This window comes from Misgurnus anguillicaudatus, chromosome 13 (assembly GCF_027580225.2).
Source record: "Misgurnus anguillicaudatus chromosome 13, ASM2758022v2, whole genome shotgun sequence".
NCBI lineage: Eukaryota > Metazoa > Chordata > Actinopteri > Cypriniformes > Cobitidae > Misgurnus > Misgurnus anguillicaudatus.
The window spans coordinates 11,295,599-11,317,283 of record NC_073349.2 but is presented as its reverse complement, the minus strand read 5'-3'; the positions used below and the strand labels follow the sequence as shown (position 1 = coordinate 11,317,283).

The 21,685-nt window shown below is 37.9% G+C and overlaps 2 protein-coding genes across 7 annotated transcripts in view; both read right to left on the bottom strand.

The window, feature by feature from the left end:
- Positions 1-12,341, bottom strand: part of foxp1a (forkhead box P1a) — a 57,777-nt gene extending 45,436 nt beyond the window's left edge. For 4 of the 6 annotated variants that reach the window (XM_055187352.2, XM_055187354.2, XM_055187353.2 and 1 more), the window contains exon 1: positions 12,116-12,255. Coding sequence is in view for 2 of the 6 variants with exons in the window: in XM_073875012.1 (XP_073731113.1) it covers positions 12,116-12,283 (168 nt within the window). In the remaining 4 variants the exon portion in view is untranslated. Of the gene's footprint in view, positions 1-12,115 lie in introns of all 6 variants that reach the window. The other 2 variants (XM_073875012.1, XM_055187358.2) reach the window with 2 other exon arrangements.
- Positions 12,342-12,748: 407 nt separating this feature from the next.
- On the bottom strand, positions 12,749-21,685 carry eif4e3 (eukaryotic translation initiation factor 4E family member 3). Its single transcript, XM_055187359.2, has 7 exons — positions 21,334-21,685; positions 20,449-20,521; positions 17,738-17,832; positions 17,582-17,642; positions 14,975-15,041; positions 14,730-14,885; positions 12,749-14,501 (listed from the first exon to the last, which is right to left on the bottom strand). The coding sequence occupies exons 1-7, from the start codon at positions 21,504-21,506 to the stop codon at positions 14,455-14,457; spliced, it is 672 nt and encodes a 223-aa protein (XP_055043334.1). The 5' UTR covers positions 21,507-21,685; the 3' UTR covers positions 12,749-14,454.

The following is a 21,685-nucleotide window of genomic DNA, read 5'->3' as shown; positions in this document are numbered from 1 at the left end:
CAATGAGGAGTTATTGATACATAACACAAAAAGGAAAGGAAAGCACGGCCACGAATGAACACAGAGTCGAGCTCCGAAGGTAATTTTAAGAGTTTGATTGCAAGGCACTTGAAATATGATGTAGCATCAAGTCTGAAACCTTCAGCTCTATAATTGAATTAAAAGATAAGATGAGCTACATAAACAAATAAATAAATGCTAAGCCTCATTTCAAGTCTGTTGCTATGACAGCGAACATTAATAGCATAAGAAAATATTTCTGTATAAATGAGGCAGGGAATGCTTATAACTATGGCATCAATAAAAACAGGTTGTTTGTTGTGTAATTATGACCAAGCTTTACAATGGTGGGATTCGTTTCCCATAATGCAACAAAACAGAACCGTCGACTATTAACATGCACAGGCACGTCCACGTATCGATCGTATTTTAATCGATTCACCAGACCAAATGAAATCAAGAAAACAAATTCATCAGATTCAGTCTACCTATTAATTCTCTACAATTGCATGTAACTGTGTGTTTCCACCTCAGTTTCTAGAGAAATAGAAACTAGCTCATCAATAGTCTGCTTGGGGCTACACTGTTACAGAAAATTACACTGAACTTGAAACTCAACGTAGATTTTTAAACGTGAGCAAACACCTTCCTGCACAGTCTAGAAATGAATCACTCGATAAATAAATATTTAAAAAAGGGGCACAAGATATGGAGGAAAGACGGCTCGTATTACAGGAAGGTGTTGAAAACAAATAAGTATTTGGCTAGCTAAATATATTCAGCAAATGATTCACACTGAGTGATGCACTGATACGTCACTTTTAGCTCCTTTACCAGATGTTTGATAGCGCATGATTGACACTTTACTGTCAGACTGTACACACATTGACTGCACTGAACTCTGTTTTATGTTTCCTATAAAAGTGCTGTATGTTAAAACATCATTCATAGAATTTATCCTTAAAATACTCATGATAAATACATTGTATTTCTCTAAAACAAATCTTTCCTGGAAACCACAAGTTGTATATGAGTGATTATATAATTGCAAGTACATTTGACATCTACAGTTTTTTTCTGCTTTTTCAAATAGTTATATTTTTAATAATTTGAATCATTCTGTTCTCATTGTCATGGATCGCAAAATGTTATGCTGCGTTTACACCAGCCGTGGTAGAGGCGTGAAGCGCGAGTAATTTCAATGTTAAGTCAATGTGAAGACGCGTTGACGCGCCTCTGGAGGTCTCGCGGCGTGGATGACGCGTTTGGCCCGGCACGGAAGACGTGATTCCACCTCATTCGCGCACCTAGTTTGCGCGAATGCCGCAAATTGAGCGCCTGCCACGGTACGCGCGAATGGTGCTGTTGGGGCATTTTGTGTTTGATGGGAATTGCCGGCTGACCCCCGAAAAATTCGTAATTTGAAAAATTTGTACTTTACCGGAATATTGCGCCGCGTTAACCAATCAGGAGCCTGCTTGCTGTCATTCAACCTGAAGGAACACTTGATATTGTCCATATGCACCCAGAGCTATAGTTCTTATTTCTTAGTTCTTATATTATAGTTCTTATAGTTCACAAGTTCTTATTTCTATAGAGACAGGAATAAAAAGTACCTCGCTTGGAAGTTTGTCAGTGAGGTCATCGGGCAACCTGGTAAGTTGCAATACACATTTCACTTTTGAGTCACATGACATTTATCGACCCGCGCCGTTTATTTTCCCCTTATAGTAAGGTGACTAAATACAAACCGGTAACTCTCTCGATAAATGCATCAACATCAGTCATCTTGCAAACTGACAACCGCATAGCACTTGCCCCTCCCACTAGAAGCGAATTTTGTCTCTGACGCACGTCAAATGCTTGCTTTTTCCGCACATCTACTTCGCTCTAGACGCGCAAATGCATTCAAACTGTTCAAGCGGCAAACTAGGCGCAGTAGATGCGATTTTGACACTGTCCAAACAACACGACACTTGTTGCAGAATATATTATGTTGTTATGGCCCTGTAACATTTTGTGAAGTATGACAATGAGTACCAAATTAAAATAATTAAAAATATAACAATAAAAAAGCTAAAAAAAAAAATCGACTTGACAGCAAATTTACATTCAATTTTATAATCACCCATATATTAGGGCTGCAACAACTAATCGATAAAATGGATAACAATCCTTTATGAAAATGGCTACCAAGGAATGTCGTTATCGATTATTTGGTCTGTGACGTCACATGCTCCCGCACCACCGTCTGCTTCATACAGCGTGAGCTGCGTGCTTATAAAGTCAGGTGCTGCTTCTTCTGTATACAGCACAAGCTGCTCGCTTATAAAACCAAGCTTGGTTAAAAGCAAGGCACATGGCAGCGAGAGTCACATGACGACAGTAAAATATCATGACGATTGACAGGACGATGACAGATGCAAAAAATGTGTGTTAATAAAGGTTTAATTTCTTCATTTTAATATAAATAAGTTGGTCTGTTTAATTGTTCTTGAGTTTTGAACAACAACATTTGGACAGTAATGAACAACAAACTAAGCATCTGTTTTACAGTAAGAAGAAAATCCAGGGGCCTCATGTATAAAGCATGCGTACGCACAAAACAGGGCTGGAAACGTGCGTACGCCAGTTCCCACGCAAAGGTTGTGATTTATAAAAAAACAACCTTGATGGTAGAATGGGCTTGCAGGGTGGGATATTAGGATGATTCAAGTACGCACACTTGCAGGTGATCTGTGATTTATAAAGTGAAAATTGCTTTGTTTTATAAGTCTTCATAATTTTTGGTGTATGCCATTTTTGGCTTTTGTGCGTACGTAGACTTTTAGTAAGAATCCTATGCACATTTTTATACATGAGGCCCCTGGTCTTTTGTTTATTTCTGTAACAACGCAGGTATGTTCAGGCTGCAACTAATGACTATTTTTATAATCAATTAATTGGGTGATTATTGTTCCGATTAATCGACTAATCGTATAAAAACCTAAATATTTCATCAATTAAAATTTTGACTTATTATAGTTAAATAAGGCCCTAAATAAGGGTATTCACATGTAAAAGTGTCATTTTAGAAGCCTTTGATATTGGTAAAACATCTTTAAATGTCATACCATAATAACTAAGCTTATTGAGTCTACAAAAATGTGCTGGTGAATAAATTTAGCCACAGATCAATAAACTCATTTTAATCCTCAACTTTAGACCTTGATGAGTATTAACATTATTCATTATTAGCTAAATAAATAAGCCATATCATTCAGGGTTTCCCGCAACACTTTACAGTTCGGGCGGCCCGTCTAAGCTGGGAAACCATACCACCCTAACTAGATCGTCAAAAAAAAAAAAAAAATGCTGCACAAAAGGCCGTCAAGTGCATCTCGGAGAATAGCATGGACGCGCTTCACACCGCGAGCCGGCACGCATGCCACACGGCCAAAATAAGAGAAAGTCTGGAGGATAACTAGGCAGTTGATAAAACGCATGTCTGTGAGAACGTAAGTGGACTTATGTTTTGGGTTTATTTAAGCCTGTTATTGTATTAATCTATAGTTCTTGCAAATTTAATGTAAGTTAGCTGGTGATTTTGTTGTTTGAGCAACCTGCTAGCTAGGTTTCACGTGCCTGTTGATTAGATATAATTGTTGAGCACTCTTGCTCACTTTATTTATGTGCATTATTAACATGCTACAGTAGTTACACTCCTTCCAGATAATCTAATTAATAGTGGAAAATAATCAGTTTTTACAATCTTCGCGCTATCTATCAATGTTGCCAGAAGTTCTACATCATCTGCTTCAGTTTGTGTTTATTAACCCTTTAGGTTCACTTCATCAAGCAGATATTCCCATTAGAGGTATCTGTTAAAAACATCTAATTCATTAATAATCTATTATGTGTTCATTTTCTGGCATAGTTTCTTTTAGTTTTATTTTAGTGTTTTTAATAAAAGTATTTTAATTTTCATGATGACACAACTAATCGATAAAATGGATAACCTTTGATTACCAGAAACACCCACCCAAGCCTACCAACTTACCTAACAAATTTTCTGCTGGAAACCCTGTCATATGAAAGTGATATAGACTACATTGCTGTGTTACAATAATAAAAAGTAATAAAGTAAAATTTAGAGTAATAAAATAATTACCCCTTTACTTTAGAACAGATGCTAAGTTTGTGGTTTATTACTATTTTTATGAAAACACAACAACAATTAAACAAATACAAACTCACTTATATTAAAGGACAAAATAAAACCTCTATTAACCAGCGTTCTTTTGCGCTTTTGCTTCCATCATCGTCCTTATGAAAAAAACCTACCCCCTGCCCATTCAAAATTAGTCTGAAAGCATCCTAATGACTATTCACAGCCCAAATACCAACAACCAAATCCTTCCATCTCTAACCAGCAGAAAAACATCAACCTGCTAAAACAGTTTAAATCAGTGGTCACCAACCCTGTTCCTAGAAATATGCTTTCATGCAGAGTTCACCTGCAACCCCAATCAAACACACCTGAACCTGCTCTTCAAGCTTTTCACGGCTACCTAAAACATTAGAGACAGGTGTGATGAAGCAGGGTTGGATCTAAAGTGTGTAGGAGGGTAGATCTCCAGGAACAGGGTGGGTGACCAAAACAGTGTTTAAAAGAAGCCGAATTTAATACTCCTCCGAAAGGCGATGGACCTGGCAACTGGTTTACTGGACGCATGCATGGTGAGAAGCAGCGCCAGATAAACATGCACTTTATAAAGAAACAGCACCTGACTTTAATTATAAGTGCACAGCTGGTGCTGTATGAAGCGGACATGTGACGTCACATTAATACTTTTAATTTAGGGTTTTATTTAGCTATAATAAGGAAAAAGTAAAATTAAATAGATGCTTTGATTTTATCCATTTAATCTGGGAAAAAAACATCTAATTAATCGCCCTTCGTACTGTCAGCAACAACCTTTTGGTAAAAAACTATATTGAATGTTGATGTTTTCAAGGATTGTCTATGGCTAAAGAAAAGGAAACAAGTAATATACAAGATGATGGCATTCAAGCAGTTGAGTAAGTTGCCTACTAGCAGAACTAGAATACTGTTTCACAAGACATACATATTTCATAAACTTATGAAGCAATCAAGCATTTATCTTCAACCTGTACAAACACTAGATCCACTTCTATTTGTATACTGCTTCCATATACATTGTTTCAGAGAAGTAATATACTGTAGGGTCATAAATACTTGTGTACAACGTGTACGTTTTCATATCAACCACAGCATATTGTAAATATATGCTTGGTTATCAATGAACCTTTAAAATTATTACTGAACAAAAACTATATGCTATAGATAACCAACCGCCCATTTCTGACAGCCAGACCAAGTTGATGGCAGCAGTTGACAGAGGCAAGGGGCTAATAGGACAGTGTAGTATAGCGTGGTGTCTGGATGCGTGGGTCTATTTTTAGAGAGGTTTCTCTGAGATAATGGAAGAGGCAGCCCTCATAGAATATCACATTTCATAGCCAGGCTATAAACACATGACAAATTACACAGATACACAAAACCACACTGTTGTTCAGCCGAGCAAAGATAGGCAAGCTACATCAGCAGTGCTAGAGAATATTACCTTGAAAATGTGTGACGGGTATAGTATAGAGGGCAGTCTGCTATAGTGCCTACTTTTCATTCAGGTGTACTACTATGTAAATGCACTTTACTGAGATGGAAATAATGTGGTTTCTACAGGGGGGTGGTGGATCATCAGATTGATGCAGGCGGTATAGTAAATTCATAAAAAAAAAATTGTACTTAACCTATAATAAAAATATGACACAAGTTATAGTTTTTAAAAAATTGTATAACGTTATAAAATCTTTTTTTAATAAAAAACTTGATTGACTTTGTTAAAAACCTTTCCAGAGTTGTAAGCAAGATCACAAGACTTTTAACAATACCCATAGTCAATGTTACAATCCAATCAAATGCTTTAAATAGTCCTAAATTACTCTTTATTGTTTATGAATACTCTTTGGACTTATCATATTAGGAGATCAAGATTTTGGCATTTGATCAATTTTGCAATGATACATTTTATTTGACAGCACAACATGAGCTATACAGTTTACTCAGTTTAATGTGAAATCCTTAAATAAGATCTTGGATTAACATAAGGCCAAAATATTTGTATGCTTTATTCTACGTAGGGATGCAGCGATTAACCAGTTTCACTATTAACCGCTAGGGCTGGGCAAAAAAATTGATTTTTCGATTAATTGGGTTTTTTTTTACGTGGTCGATTTAAAATGGATTCTCAAAGGCCACGAATCGATTTTTTTTATGAAATAACCTGACCCTGTTTGATCAAGGAATGCGACTGTTCTGACTTTTTTCAGCATACATTTTTCTTCTTGCATCAACATTTTATTGTATTAAACATAATTGTATGCATTTCAAAATTAGAGATGGGTTCTGATTTAATGTACCCAAGTGTACCTAAAATAAAAGAGTTTAATATACAGGTTTGTGGCTCTTAATTTCTTTTTATTAATTACCCACTTATGTTCACTGTTCTTTTTTATAGATATAGTATTTGTATTAAATCTATATTCATTGAGTCGAATCAAGAATCGAGCATAAAAATATATCGATCCGAGAATCGGAATCGAAAGGAGAATCGATTTGACAGCTTGTGAATCAAATCGATCTGGAACATCTGAATCGATACCCAGCCCTATTAACCGCGCTTTAAAATGTCACGGTTAAGTAAGCTTATAAAACGGTTAGTTCCAATTCTTGATTCTGATTGGCCGATTCTGATGACCGCTTCACCCAACTGTCTATTTAATATCACTGCGCCCTTAGCAACACCCTTAGCAACACATAAATATATAATGAGACAAAGTCTGAGAACAGCTTGTTGTTTTTATTTGAGCTTTCATGTTGTTGTTCGCAGTCAGGGACTATTTTTTCTAGCGGAAGGAATGCTTTTATTGATTTAACTTCATGAAAGTTGCAGTAATATTTTTTTTACTTTAATATTGTGTGGTAACCGTTTTATAAAAGCAATAAGGTACTCGAGCAAGTGCTGTATCGTGAATAAGTAACCGCTTCGCGTCGTGCCTAACAACGCCCTTCAGCCGTTACTTATTCACGATACAGCACAGCCTCTCGTACCTTATTGCTTACGTAAAGCCTCCGCTACACTGCGTGTTTTTGTTTCACGCACGCACACACAAACCAGGTCCACGAACCACCAAGAGGCGCTTGCGTCATGATGCAGACTTGTTGGCGCACTCACCGCACTGTATGACAAAGCTCTGCGTTTCAAAAGAATAAGACACGTCTCTTGCTTTTTTCAAGCATCTGGTTTGTGTGTGTGCGCACCTGCATGCGTACGTGAAAGAGCCACACTCCAATCGGTCTGTGCCGCATTAAACCTCCTGCTCGCGAATCAAACCCGGCCGGGCGCTCCTGGTGGTCTGACTGCATTTCATTACGTTCAATTATTTTAACGCGTTAATGATTAATGAATTAATAGCATGAGTTAACACGTTAATGCTGCCAGTCCTAATATTCATATTTTATTTATGTGTAATATTAAGCTACACCTGTCAAAATGACTCGCAGTACCTGGTCCAGGATGACCGCGTGTTATTATTCGTTTTGAGAGGCTCTTATCATTTTTACTAATACTTCAAACAAACCAAAATAATATACACTTATTGAGTCCAAATGTAAAATTACATTTATTCAAAAGATCATTAAAATGAATACAGGTTTCAAAAGGTACCTATACTGTTTAAGTCAAAAGCCAACTATAGGTTATTATTATTATCATTTGTCCAAGAATTGTAGAAAAATGTATTCATCTGATTTGATACATTAATGTTGTAAAATAAATAAATCCATATTAACTGTAATAACCGTACAACAGTGATTATTTATCAGACTATAACCGTACCATCAAAATCTATAATCGCTGCATCCCTTATTCTACGACATAAAACACACCAGTAATACCCCCATCCGTGACTTTTTAAAATTTAAAGCATCTTAAACGGTGTTTGCTAACAAGTTACTACTACAGCCTTTGTTGTGGACTTTAAATGTCATCACGGATAAAGTTCTCAAAAACAACGCAACACAAAATTCCCAACAAATATTCATCCACAGAGTATTTCATTATCAGGAAACATGTTTTTAAAGTGACACCATGTAATTTTTCAACCTTCATAATAAATTTTCAAGACCTTTGTGATAGTACCTCGACTTTAAATAGGTTGAATGACATGTCTACCATAGCCTGACGGGGTCTGTATCACTTTTACTCGTATTTTAAAACTTAGGGTTTCTGGTAGTAACCAGAGCACAAAAAAAAACTACAAAATTCGACTGCTTTACGGCATACGTCACTTCCTCCACACAATTTGTTTTTAACGTGAATTTTGCTGGAGGCTACTTAAGGAATGTAGAGAGCAGCTATTATTATGTGACTCTGTGGCACAGTCTTTAGTGTCACGGACCTATGACACGGGCGACCCGGGTTCGATTCCCCTTTAAGGCAATTTTTTTATATAAACTCTTGATTCATACATAAATGCGATCTTCTTTATAAATGACGGCGATTATCTTGCATATAGTTCCCTGTATTCACATGCGGTGTTCGCGTATTTACCTTTCTTTTACTGTGTCTATGATATTTACATTACAATCCAGGATGCTATAGCAGTCAAACTCACACAGTGTAAAACCAAACCCTATTCATTCACCAATCAGATCCGAGCGTTTCTCTCTTCTCTCTTCCTCATTTGCTGCGTTCCGCTGTCACTCGCGTGACGCATTACAAAGCGGCAGCCTTTAGGTCTGCTTGGACCACATCGGTTTACTTGGATTTGGAGCGACAATTTTCACACAAAAGAGAGGAAAAACGAGCGCCATTGCGGAAAATCCTGGTGGCGAGGGAGAGAGAGAGACGATGCAACAATATTTGTTTGGGAAAAGGCAAGGAAATACTTCTGGTCGTTTTTTAATTGGAAGGCTGCAGCCTCCGGAGGTCAAATATGCAGGCTGCATACGTCATCAAGCCTGGTTTATTAAGGTAAACTGAGCATTACATTCGCAAGTCATAAGCATACTGCAACAATTTACGATTAACTAAGTATAATAGTCAACTTTGTAATTGTTAATATTGTGAAATAAGACAGTCTTGATGACGTATACAGCTTAGAAATACGACATTTGGAGCCTGCAACCTTCAGATTGAGACATGGCTTCTGCCACGACGAGTTCCTCATCAGAAAGTTGTAACATGACTGCGTTTCTCCCTGTTGTCTCAAAATGTTGATCATTTAGCGTTTTAAATGTTTAGTTTTTAGTTTAGTTTTAAGGTTGGCCAGTTCCTTTCCTTTGCGACAGTGCTGCGACGCTTGTGAGCTCTAGGGGCGCTAGAAGTGAAAAATACATGTCTAGCACCCCCTAGTGGCCAAAAAGTTTCATGGTGTCCCTTTAAATGTGTTCAATAAAGTTAAAGATTGAAAGAGCTGTCTGAAGCTTGGTCGTGATGCTGTTGATGTCAAGAAAACCTGGTGTAGTTCGCTTTAGCCTAAGGTTAGCGTTTAAATTCTAGTAAATGCATTTAGACTTTAAAATTAATAAACGTTGCGTTCGTCTGTGAAAATTATCTTGTTAGACAAAACGTGTAAGTGTGAAACACAAAGCTTATTTTTTTGCAATAATCCAAAATAGTTTAAAAAAATGAATGGACTTTTTGAAGAGGGAACCATTATCCCGCTAACGTCCGAGTTACCTACAAAAATACATCATCCCTGCGGCACTGTCTTTAAGTACCTCAAAAGTACACATCTGTACCCAAATTATACATATTGGGACCTTTTTAAAGTCACCATCTTATCTTTCGTACTTTTTTCTGACAGTGTAGTAAACCAGACAACATGGGCTTCACTACAGATCACATCAGACTGTTCAAACTCTCCAGGATGGCAAACACAGATATCATAACCACACACTTTACCGTTCCGGAACATTTGAATAGGTTTGTGAGTCAGTTGAGATAGGGCCACAAAATTATAGTCATTTCCATATAGATGAAACTGATAGACAGTGTCAAACGAGAAGCAATTCCTTCTCAACACCTATCCAGCCCAAAACGTGACCTTCCAACTACGCTTATTTACCAGAAACTTTCAACATGAGGCATTACTTTCGTTTGTTTCATAACTGACCGACAAGGAGGATGAGACTTCAGATATTAACAGGAAAAATGTAGTGACTGATCAACGCAAACCAAGACCTAACCTGTCACCTTGGCTAGCCAAGCGACCAGCCATTACACTTCCTCACCGCAAACAAAGTTCGCTCTATGTTAGCGAGCTCATCCGAAACTTCTTCACCTGAGGGGAAACCCTCGGTGAAGCCAAAAAGCAAGAGAGGGGAAACAAAACCTAACACTCCCACCTAAAAAGGAAATGTCTGTCACGTTCATCTGTACATCCACGCCTAGGAAGGCCACACGTGCCGCTTCCTCGGAAAGAACAGACCGCGTTGCGCTCACTCCTACTCGTGGCGCTCCCTTCAACTATCAGACCATTTTGTATTGTCAAGTGTATTACAATATAGTAATTGCCACATTTCTGACTGCCGTTTCTTAGGCAGACAGCCATCATTGTAGGACATCTGTGTGATGCATGCCATAAAAGTCTGGAAATCTATTAATCATTAATCAGACTGTGACATTGACATTATCAGTTTCTGATTATGTCATTCATTCTCGTGTACCAGGAGGTGAGGGAGATGTCAGCTTCAGGTTATGTCATTAAGACACCAGACATCAATTGCCATCATTAAACCTGTCATAGATTGCACAAGCATGGCACAATCTGTCAAACACTATTGTTCTTGCCAACACAAAGAGCGATAGACAAAAAGTTGCGATTTGAATAGTTGTTACAGTGATATCATTTAAAGGATAACAACTATTATATAATACACACAGTTGTGAAATACTCTTCCTATTATTCAGCCAGAGACATTTATGAAGGCCCATAAATCCAGGATACAGAACAATGCGTGGAAAACAAATCAAATCATCTTCAATGCCCAACCGAAGTGTTTTCCAGTTGTGCTGAATAGACAAATCTCTTAGTAATCTTCACAAAGGAGCACACAAGGAAAGCAGATCCTAAGGGCAGGTAACACCTGGTTTAAGGACAGACAACTCGAGTTTTAAGAAACGGAATGGGATGCCTGTAAAAATGCTACCATAAATGATTAACTTACAGCTTGCCAACCACAACTCAATCTGAATTGTGAACACCCGGAGGCAAAAAAGGAGAACTGAAACCTGTCAAGGGGGATGGGGATTGATTTCATTTTCTTCTTTAATTTTTTCTTTCAGCAACTTTAATAATTAAATCTATAGGATCAATCGTTTGCATGTTGTACAGTCATGCAGAACATGAGATTCATGCAGAGCAGGTGGACTAAAGATATAGTGGATATTCCCAAAACCCTGTAAACTGCCTCATCAGACCTAAATTTTATAGGTGCTTATCAATGGCAACCTACGTAGGCAACTCACTCACTACAGGCAAAGTAACACACCTCCTAAAAAGATACATGTGAGCCCCTCTTTACCAGCCAAAATCAAACCAGGCAATTAAAATGACAAGTTTATAGTGGTTTGAGTGATGGCAACATGCCAATATTGTCATAAAGGCTTTATAAGTGTAGTTACTATATATAACGAGGTTTTATTTGATTTACAGCAGACCGCATTTACTCACTTGAACTAAAGTTGCTCGCGCTGTTTTTGTTCTCCACGTTCACTGAAGCGCACATGTTAGCCAGCTAACAATCCCAGTAGGGCTTTAAATAAGATCCTTCGGCATTTACAAGTGTTGTGAAAGCCTCCGACTTTGTTTAAGACAAATTACCGGTTATAAAATACTAAGTAAGTGGGGATTAAAGTGTGGAGACCTTTGAATTGGTTGCGCCTCCCGGTCTGTGTGATAAGGCTAATAACTAGCAAATCAACCTAGCGTGTTAATTAGAAATAAACACGGAGAAGAGATGTTGATAAAAAAGGAGTGAACTCACCTGGGATGAAGTGTTTTCACAACGGACAGAGATAAAAACTTTAACAGAGACCGCGGAATGAACTTTTGCGAGCTCGAAAGCGCACTGCGTTGGACTCCCATGAAGCTCGCGAAGCCGCGCGCTGACCGCATCTGCCGCGGCTTGCACAATGTAAACAAGTGTGTTCATCCGCGGTACGACTCCTAGGGAACTACTTTATGGACTTCACGGCCAGCTCACGCAGATATACGGCGGCGTTAATATAGACAGATGGCGGATGAGATAAAATAAAGTTAATGTACTACTAGTTATGTATTAAAAGTGTTTTTTGTTAGTCTCAAAGAAGGAGAGTTGTGGGGCCGTGACGTCACGTCCACCTGCTGAGGGCTAAAGTGATTGTAGTGTTGTTGCGCGCAAGGCTAGTTATGAATAACCGCATCATAAATTAATCAGTAACCTGATAAACACGGCCTGTATTAAGCATAGGAAGAGTATATATGCATCTTCCTCAAAACTGGTTAAAGAGTAACTAAAGAAATGTGTTCGGGATGCTGAAAGAAGGCTGCATGAAATGAAGGTATGTGGCGCCACCTAGTGTTCGTCAGATCAGAATTAATAATAAAAAGCAGTACACATAAAAAATGACAAACAATATGAATTGTTTCGTATTTATTCAATATTTCAAAACCTAGAAGCGAAAAAAGTAAATTAATATTATAAATGATTAAATACATAAAGAGAACCAGAACATTCTGAGTGAAACCCTGGGAGAACTCAAGGCACCATTCCAAAAGATTGACAATCAGTTTAAGGTTCAGGTCCTGATTGGGAACCCTGAAAAACTTACACAAAAGCTCCGTACTCACATCTCATAGAGAGATCTGTGATAGGTAGGATAAGATGGAAATACGAAAGATCAGCCGCACACCTCTGCCCATATAACAGACTGATAATTGTGCTTTTTAGTGCATCAAAGGACCTGGTTTACCATGTAGGTCATTTTGGGCTTGTTTTGTTTCAACCAAACCAAAATTGCACACAGCATCATTGGAGACAGCAAAAAAAAAGAGAGAGAGCGAGAGATTTTGAAAAGATACATCAGTAAAGCATGATGATAAACACTGTTTAACTCCCTCTACATACGTTCAAAAAGACACAGTCTGTCTCTAATGTGCAGATCTTTACATAATCCATCAGTCAATGGTGAATGAATTTCACAGGAGAATAGAAATCTCTTTGGTACTGAAAAATTAAAAATATATTCATCAAAATGTTCTGATGAGTACACAGGTATGTCAGTATCATTATTTGACAATATCTACATCAGCTCCTCTTCATTCACATGTCTCCGTTCCAAACACAATAAAACTAAGTACAAGGATACAAGACACAGTGTGGTTATAGAGAATAAAAGGCAGTTATGAACAAATTCTTAAAAAAAAATCTCCAGACTTAATGATTTCAAACAATGAAAATATTAAGCGTTAGGACAATTCTTACACAGACAGGAGACACTTAAGGGTATAAAACAAGAACGACAGTTAATATACACCAAACAAAATGCAGAATTTTAACCACAATGCATGTAACCATAAGTTGCATCTTAAAAGTGAAAGTTTAAACAGAACAGTGCGATGACGTCATTCTAAAAAAAATACATTAAAAAACTATGCCATTTGCAAGATGCAAGATTTTACCCTCATGTGCAGAAACTTTGATTTAGGTCTGGGTTATATCATCGTTTTGGATTTAAAACGGGCAATTGCATATGCATTTAGCTTTACACTTAAGATTATAACCAAGGTTGTCTTACACCAACTTAAGATTTTCTGCGAAATCAGTTGTCATTCCAAAGCCGAAGAGATTTTTATAAAGAGAAATGTGCAATACTTTTGCATAAAATATAGTTAATAATACATCTACTGCGTGTCTAAGAAAACAGCCCTAAAAGTACTATCCCATGATCCCGTTGGACACTACGATTTTGTGAAAGAAATATCAAGTTTCTAACACGATGAGTACATGTACTCTGAAGCAGCAACCGTGTCGATGGATTTGACTAATATAAAAAAAGGGGGATAAACATAACAGATGGCAACATCGCTCTGTCGTGATGATTTACAGTATATTACATATATGCTACTACTGTGTGATCTTTATTGATATTGCCTAAATATCCGCTATAAGAAAAATCCTCAAGAAAAGCATGAAGGGTGACCTGCAACACTTAAAAGAGCGGTAACATTCCCTAAGATATGGATCAAGCGTGAACAGGCAGTTGCCCGTGAGGGATTTTCCATTTTCAGTCCATTTCAGTCCAAAAAAAAGAGGGAAAATATGGGATGAATGTGCAAAGCTTGCTAATGTCTCGAGCGACCACCTTCAAATGCATGATGCTCCTCGTGTGCTGGAAGAAATTTTTTTTAAAATCAGTCAACGGCAGTTTATAGGAATTCATTTTTACTGTTAAAACAGTACTTAGAAATACAAATGAAAGATTCACAAACTGTAAGCAAACTTTTAAAAACCTATCAAACATAAATGCCAGCAGGGACAGTAGTTGTCACGCAACTAATGTTATAACAACAAACAAATGAAAAGCGTACTGCAGTGGGTGAAAGGTTTACACACTTACGTTTATAAAATACTGCTTTAAAAGATATCTGTGGAAGAAGTTCGTAGATTCTTCCTAAAACATTCGCTTCGTTGGCAAAAGACGCATTTCCATTCCAGACCTGGACCACATCTTCTCGCTCTCTCACGCTGACACTTACCCCTACCACTTCATCCTCTAAAATACATCAAATATTACAGTAATTTAATACAATTTTATTGTTAAATATTTATGATCATAACAAAGACCTTTATTTCAACACTCACCTGATGCACAATAATCTGTGAATTGCTCACCAATTGTAGCCAATAGCAGCTCTTTCCACACAGCTGACTAATAAAAAGAGGAAGAAATTAGTATTTAGCAACCACAATCTACACACCAGACATAAAAGAAGAAATCTGCAGAAGTATGATCCACTTTTTATGCTAACGTCAGGGTCCTTGTACAGTGTGTGTGTGATGCAACTGTTCCCATCATAAGTGTGTGCGTGTACTTTATGTGTGCCACCAGCTTTTTTAAACCGATGTGCATGTGCATACAGGAGAATAGCCCAGGAAATGAATTGCATTTTGTTACAATGTGCATGCGTTGAACGCCTGTGTACATGTACGAGTCAAATAAATTGTATTTTGCAAGGCTGTGCATTCAACCATGCCCGTACGTTTGCATACACATAAATAACATACTTTACTCCGGGCTTAAAGGGACATTCCACTTTTTTTTTAAATATGCTCATTTTCCAGCTCCCCAAGAGTTAAACATGTGGTTTTTACCGTTTTGGAATCCATTCAGCCGATCTCCGGGTCTGGCGCTAGGACTTTTAGCATAGCTTAGCACAATCCATTGAATCTGATTAGACCATTAGCATCGTGCTAAAAAATAACCAAAGAGTTTGGATATTTTTCCTATTTAAAACTTGACTCTTCTGTAGTTACATCATGTACCAAAACCTACAGAAAATTAAAAGTTATGATTTTCTAGGCAGATATGGCTAGGAACTATACTCTCAAACTGGCGTAATAATCAAGGATTTGCAGGCATAGTGATATTACACACTGCCCGAAAATAGTCCCCTGCTATTGAAAGTAAGCAAGGGGACTATATTCGGGCAGTGCGTAATATCACTACTCTAAAATATCGAAACTCTTTGGTTATTTTTTAGCGCGATGCTAACGGTCTAGTCAGATTCAATGGATTGTGCTAAGCTATGCTAGAGGTGCTAGCGCCAGACCCGGAGATCGGCTGAATGGATTCCAAAACGGTAAAAATCGATGGTTTAAAGGAATAGTCTACTCCTTTTCAATATTAAAATATGTTATTACCTTAACTAAGAATTGTTGATACATCCCTCTATCATCTGTGTGCGTGCACGTAAGCGCTGGAGCACGCTGCGACGCTTCGATAGCATTTAGTTTAGCCCCATTCATTCAATGGTACCATTTAGAGATAAAGTTAACACATCAACGTTTTTCCTATTTAAGACGAGTAGTTATACGAGCAAGTTTGGTGGTACAAAATAAAACGTAGCGCTTTTCTAAGCGGATTTAAAAGAGGAGCTACATTTTATGGCGTAATAGCACTTTTGGGAGTACTTTTACGTTTTATTTTGTACCACCAAACTTGCTCGTATAACTTACTCGTCTTAAATAGGAAAAACGTTGATGTGTTTGGTCATTTCTAACTTTATCTCTAAATGGTACCATTGAATGAATGGGGCTAAGCTAAATGCTTTCGAAGCGTCGCAGCGCGCTCCAGCGCTTACGTGCACGCACACAGATGATAGAGGGATGTATCAACAATTCTTAGTTAAGGTAATAACATATTTTAATATTGAAAATGAGTAGACTATTCCTTTAACTCTAGGGGAGCTGGAAAATTAGCATATTTTCAAAAAAAGTGGAATGTCCCTTTAAGAGGCTGTTCACACGACAATGTTTTAAACCATCAAAGCTAACGTTTTTATGCGATTCAGCTGTTCGTTTACACAACAACTGCGTTTTGGGGTCCTGACTTAAAAAAAAAGTTTTTGATAAGGATGCCTTGTCATCTTCTTTAAAACGACACAAACATGTGATAATGGTGACGTCATGTGTAAATTCAGTTTATAGGCATGCACGAGTATAACCAAAACAGCAATGGTGGACTGTGTTTGTGCTGCTTGAGATACTGAATTTATTAACGCTTCTCCAACCAAGTTTACATAATTTTGGTGCTTTATAGTCAGGGTGACTAGTAGTTATAAACCTCGATTGTTTGTATTTATAGCTCTGTAGAAGAATGCGTATGTGCGCAGGCATGCAGAGCTTTTTCAAGGCAACATCTACTGGCCTGGTACACGTAATGCAGTGTATTTAGTCATGTTCATAGATCCTTGTACATGCTTGTGTACGTGAATTGTTTCATAAAACACAAATTACATTGTTGCGGTAAACATAGCCTAAAATGTTTATCTAGTTTGTTTATTTCATTAATTTATATATATTATGCAGTTTAAAGCCCTATTCGGACAGTAACTGTTTCTCATGAGAATGTAAGGTATGTTTACAGGGGGAAGTCAGTGATTTTATTACTGTCCGAATCCAGAATGTCAGTGTTTTTTCTGACCACCCGTGCAAAAATTCCCGGCCGAATTACCTACTGTTTTTTGACAAACACAACGGACTTAATTTAATTTAATTGCTGTCATAATCCAGATCTCTGAATTTATAAAAGTGGATCAATGTAAAAGTCATTCTGCTCTTCCTTTTAGACCATTGAAACGCACTGTATGGTAATTCGCTTTGCATTTATTCTGCACTAGAGATGCGAGCTTTTTAAACATTGCCATCTTCATAAATGAAATGTTGAGAAGTAGAGAACTGTAGACTTACTGTGCTTTCTTTTGGCACTTTCATTTTCCAAACGCCTCCCTTTGCATTGCTTTCCTCTTCCCTATGATAATATAGGAAAAATGAATAATGTTTTATGTCACCATAGACACGGTTTCATAGATAAAGATGACATATAATTTTACTGTACATGCTTACCATAGTGGTCTTCTTTCCCCTCTCATTAAGTGGTAGCTACACCTCAGAGGCAGGCCAGACACAGGAGGGATGTTGTTGTACACGCTCCAGAAGCTCTTTATGCGGTAAAAAAATAAGTGACAGTAGTGATAGATTTAGACATTATATAATACTGGTATGATTTTTTTATTCACATTTATTTTTTTTAAGATATCGGCTTATATTTGAAGCACATAATAAGACTTATTTTCAAACTGTTATGCGAGTTATCCATCTTTACTCCCATGTAATAATTTGTGTTTTATTGCATAATTTTTCCATAAAACACATCAACTATATATTTATTGGAGATTTTTTGTGTGTCTGTAAACTTTAACTTATACATTATTGGGCAGTTTCCCGGACAGGGTTCATCCTAATCCCAGACGAAAATGCGTAATTTAAAAACGCCTTGCATTGACATATCTTAACATATATCAGTGCTGTTGTTTTGTCTCAAAATGCACACCACCAGTAATGTTTTTTGAGAGGTTTGCTTGTAAAAACTACTTAACCTACTTAAATGCTGAATCCTTATTTAACAAAGGCCTATTTCTGGATTAATCTAAACCCTATCCAGGAAACTGCTCTTTTGTGTTACTGTAGCTTAACTATTAGAGTACTGCATAAGCAGAACAAAAGGTTGTGGGTTTGATTCCCAGGGTCAAGGTCAAGGATGGGAACACTCTGATAATGATTAAATTATATAGCTTGAATGCACTGTAAATCACTATGGATAAAAGCATCCTCTGAATGGAAGTGTATGACATTTCAACCCTACCTCAAGACTATACCTCGTGGTACAGTCACAAAACACTTCATTCACTTATTTGTGTTCATGGACACGATTTTCCGCTTTTTTCGTGACACCGAGCACAAACCTCTATAATTTTTCTGTGTCCCTTTTCGTGTCACTTTATGTATATTTTTAAATCATTGTCGCTTGGGTTTAGGGTTGATTTGGGTTAGAATGTAATTTTATGTATTGGTTTCTACATGTTTTTCTTCCAATTTTTAAACTTTAACTTGGGGTTAGAGTTGGGGTTGTGTCTAAAATGTAACAGAAAGTCATTCTAACCCCAAGCCACAAAAAAAGAAAAAAAAAAGAAGGCAATACATTAAATGACACAAAAAAGAAAGTCGTGCTAGGTACACGAAAAACTATTTATAGAAATTTGTGCCCAGTGACACGAAAAAAGCTGAAAATCGTGTCCATGAACACGAATAAATACTGAAAATCGTGTTTATGAACACAAATAAATAAATCAAATACTTCATGACCACACCACGACCTGCCCTGAGATTGGGCTTAAAACTATCAATCAAACTTGTTTTTGCTCTAATATGCAAATAATTACGGAATATTAGCATCGACCTGCATCTGTTATTAAATGTAGCTATAGATTAGCTTCATTAACACCTTAAGTGCAATTTATAGTCGTGTGTTAAAGGGCCCACTATAGCTGTGCATACGTCCCACGCCGTAGCCTCGACGTCCATGTCAACATGCAAACACGCGCAGACCGCTGGTAGGCAGTATCCTTGCGTGTAACCACAGCAGCAGCTCAACCGCCAAAGAAGAAGCAGCTTGCTCAGTTAACCCTCAAGTGAAGAAGCAGCAGCAACTTGTTGAGTATGTTTTGAGAAGACCACCAGTGATGGACGTAAATGCCCAGCGACTTTTGTGGCAGGCAAAAATCACTCCTCAACCTGGCCGATCTTTGTTCTCACCGTCGCAAACGGAAAAATGTGTTTTTACCTGACGGGAGGGGTTCTAGTGAACCAATCACAGGGCTTGCGGTCAGCACTGACGCGCTGTTAAACATTTGGCGAGGCGCACGTCAGGCTACACAGAGGCTAAGGACAATCTACGGGAGTAGCTACGGCGTAGACCTTTACCCACGACTAGGTCTACACCATAGGTTATCCATAGCCTCTGCATAGCCTGACTTGCGCCTCGCCAGATTTTTGGCAGCGTGTCAGTTCTGCATGGACAACAAGCACTGTGATTGGTCTTAACTGCTGGTCTTCTTAAAACATACACAAGCAGCTGCTGTTTCTTCTTCGTTTGGGGGTTGGGCTGGCCGGGCTGCTTCTTCATTGACGGTTGCGCTCCTACTGTGGTTACACGCGTGGATACTGCCTACATGCGGTCGGCGAGGACGACGCCGCAGAAGTAGATATGAAAACCGGTGTGTAGCTTACGCCGTCGTGGCTATGGCGTAGGATGTGTACGCACAACTATATTGAGCCCTTTATGCCGATTATCTCCACATTTGCATATGTCGCAATAAGAAAAGTAAATGGAAAAAATCATTGCACACTATTATTAAAATTATCATGTGCTTTATGTTAAAAGGTTATTTAACAAATTGTTGAATAAAATCGTTCGTTTTATTTCCTTCACGCACAAAAGCGTTCTAGTCACTTCATAATATTATTATTGAACGACTGATGAAGCATGGACCTTTTTGGTGATGTCTTTCATTCTTTTCTGGGGTAAAGAATTGTGAAACTAACTGAAGTCAATGGGACGGACAGAAGCCTCACGGTATCTAAAAATGTGTTCTGAAGACAATCGGAGCACTTGGTGGTTTAGAAAGACACAGAGGTAAGTGATCAAATTGTCATTTTGTGGTGAACAATCCCTTAAATTATGCAATTTAAATGACAAATAAAATGGTAACTCATACCTGAACAGTGTGCACAGTGTAGATCTTTTTAAGATTCGATTCACACTCTGCTGCCGTTGTGCCTGGTAGTGACCTGGAGGATATATCGAGTTGAAGATAATCACAAATCTTATTTTATAAATAGCATTAAACATTTAATGAACTTTGTGTCACGCTCAGTTTGGCATGACGCCTCTGTGGATCTGATTCATGTCACATACAGAGTTGAGAATGATCATGCAGTGAAACACAAGTCATGGTTGTTTCACAATCCTCATGTCAAGTTGAATGACAGTTGTGCAGTAAACAGGACTTCAACCCCTTGAAAATCATTACCAGTGTAACTGTATTAAAAGCGTAACACTTAAGGAAAAGGAAGTTAGACTTTAGAGACAACTGATCCAGTAACATCAGATCACAAAGCAAGGAAACCTACTATATTTAACAGGCATTATAACTAAATAAATAAATAGCTTTGAACATAAATGGCTTCAATTATCACAATTTAACAGTAACCAGAATCTTCCATTTGAAAAAAAAAACATAATTTTACTGGACCTATGACAGAGCCTTGGGGTATCTTTTTTCAATGTTACACAATGACATGATTTACAAAGCACCGAAAATGTAACGAGATCTGATATTAAGTAATACCCATGACCTGCAGGTGACTCGACCTACTTTCCCAAGTTATTAAATCAGTTCATGGATATATAACATTAAAAAAGCCCACAATCAAAACAACTTCGTTTAAATCACATATTAGTGTCAATACAGCTCATTTTTAACAGTAACATTTGTAGATTTAAGAGATGAAAGGCAGATCTGATTTAAGGCCTTTGTTCGCAGACGTGTGAATGTGTAAGTTTATTTTATAATGAGAGAAATATGACAACATCTGCGTACCGATCGAGCCAGAAGGTCCAGGGAGAGTGCAGGGGCAGAGAGGTGCCGTCCTCCACATGGTTGCTGATGTTTTCCAGCTCTTTCTCGTCGATGTGGATGTTGTTTTCTGTGGAGTTTACTGGGCTTTGTCTCGTCGTGTTCATCTGCAGATTTGGGGCTGCAGGAACCGCCATGTTTTGTTTTATTAGCACTAATCGAGGTCTGAGCGTGTTACCTTGAGGTGTAGATTAATCCCCGCATCCGCAGATAGGCAGATTATTGATGCTGACTCATTTGCTATTCGGCCGGCTGGACTTGCCGCGTCACCGACACAACAACAACAACAACAGAGACGGGATTGCGGGTGAGTGAA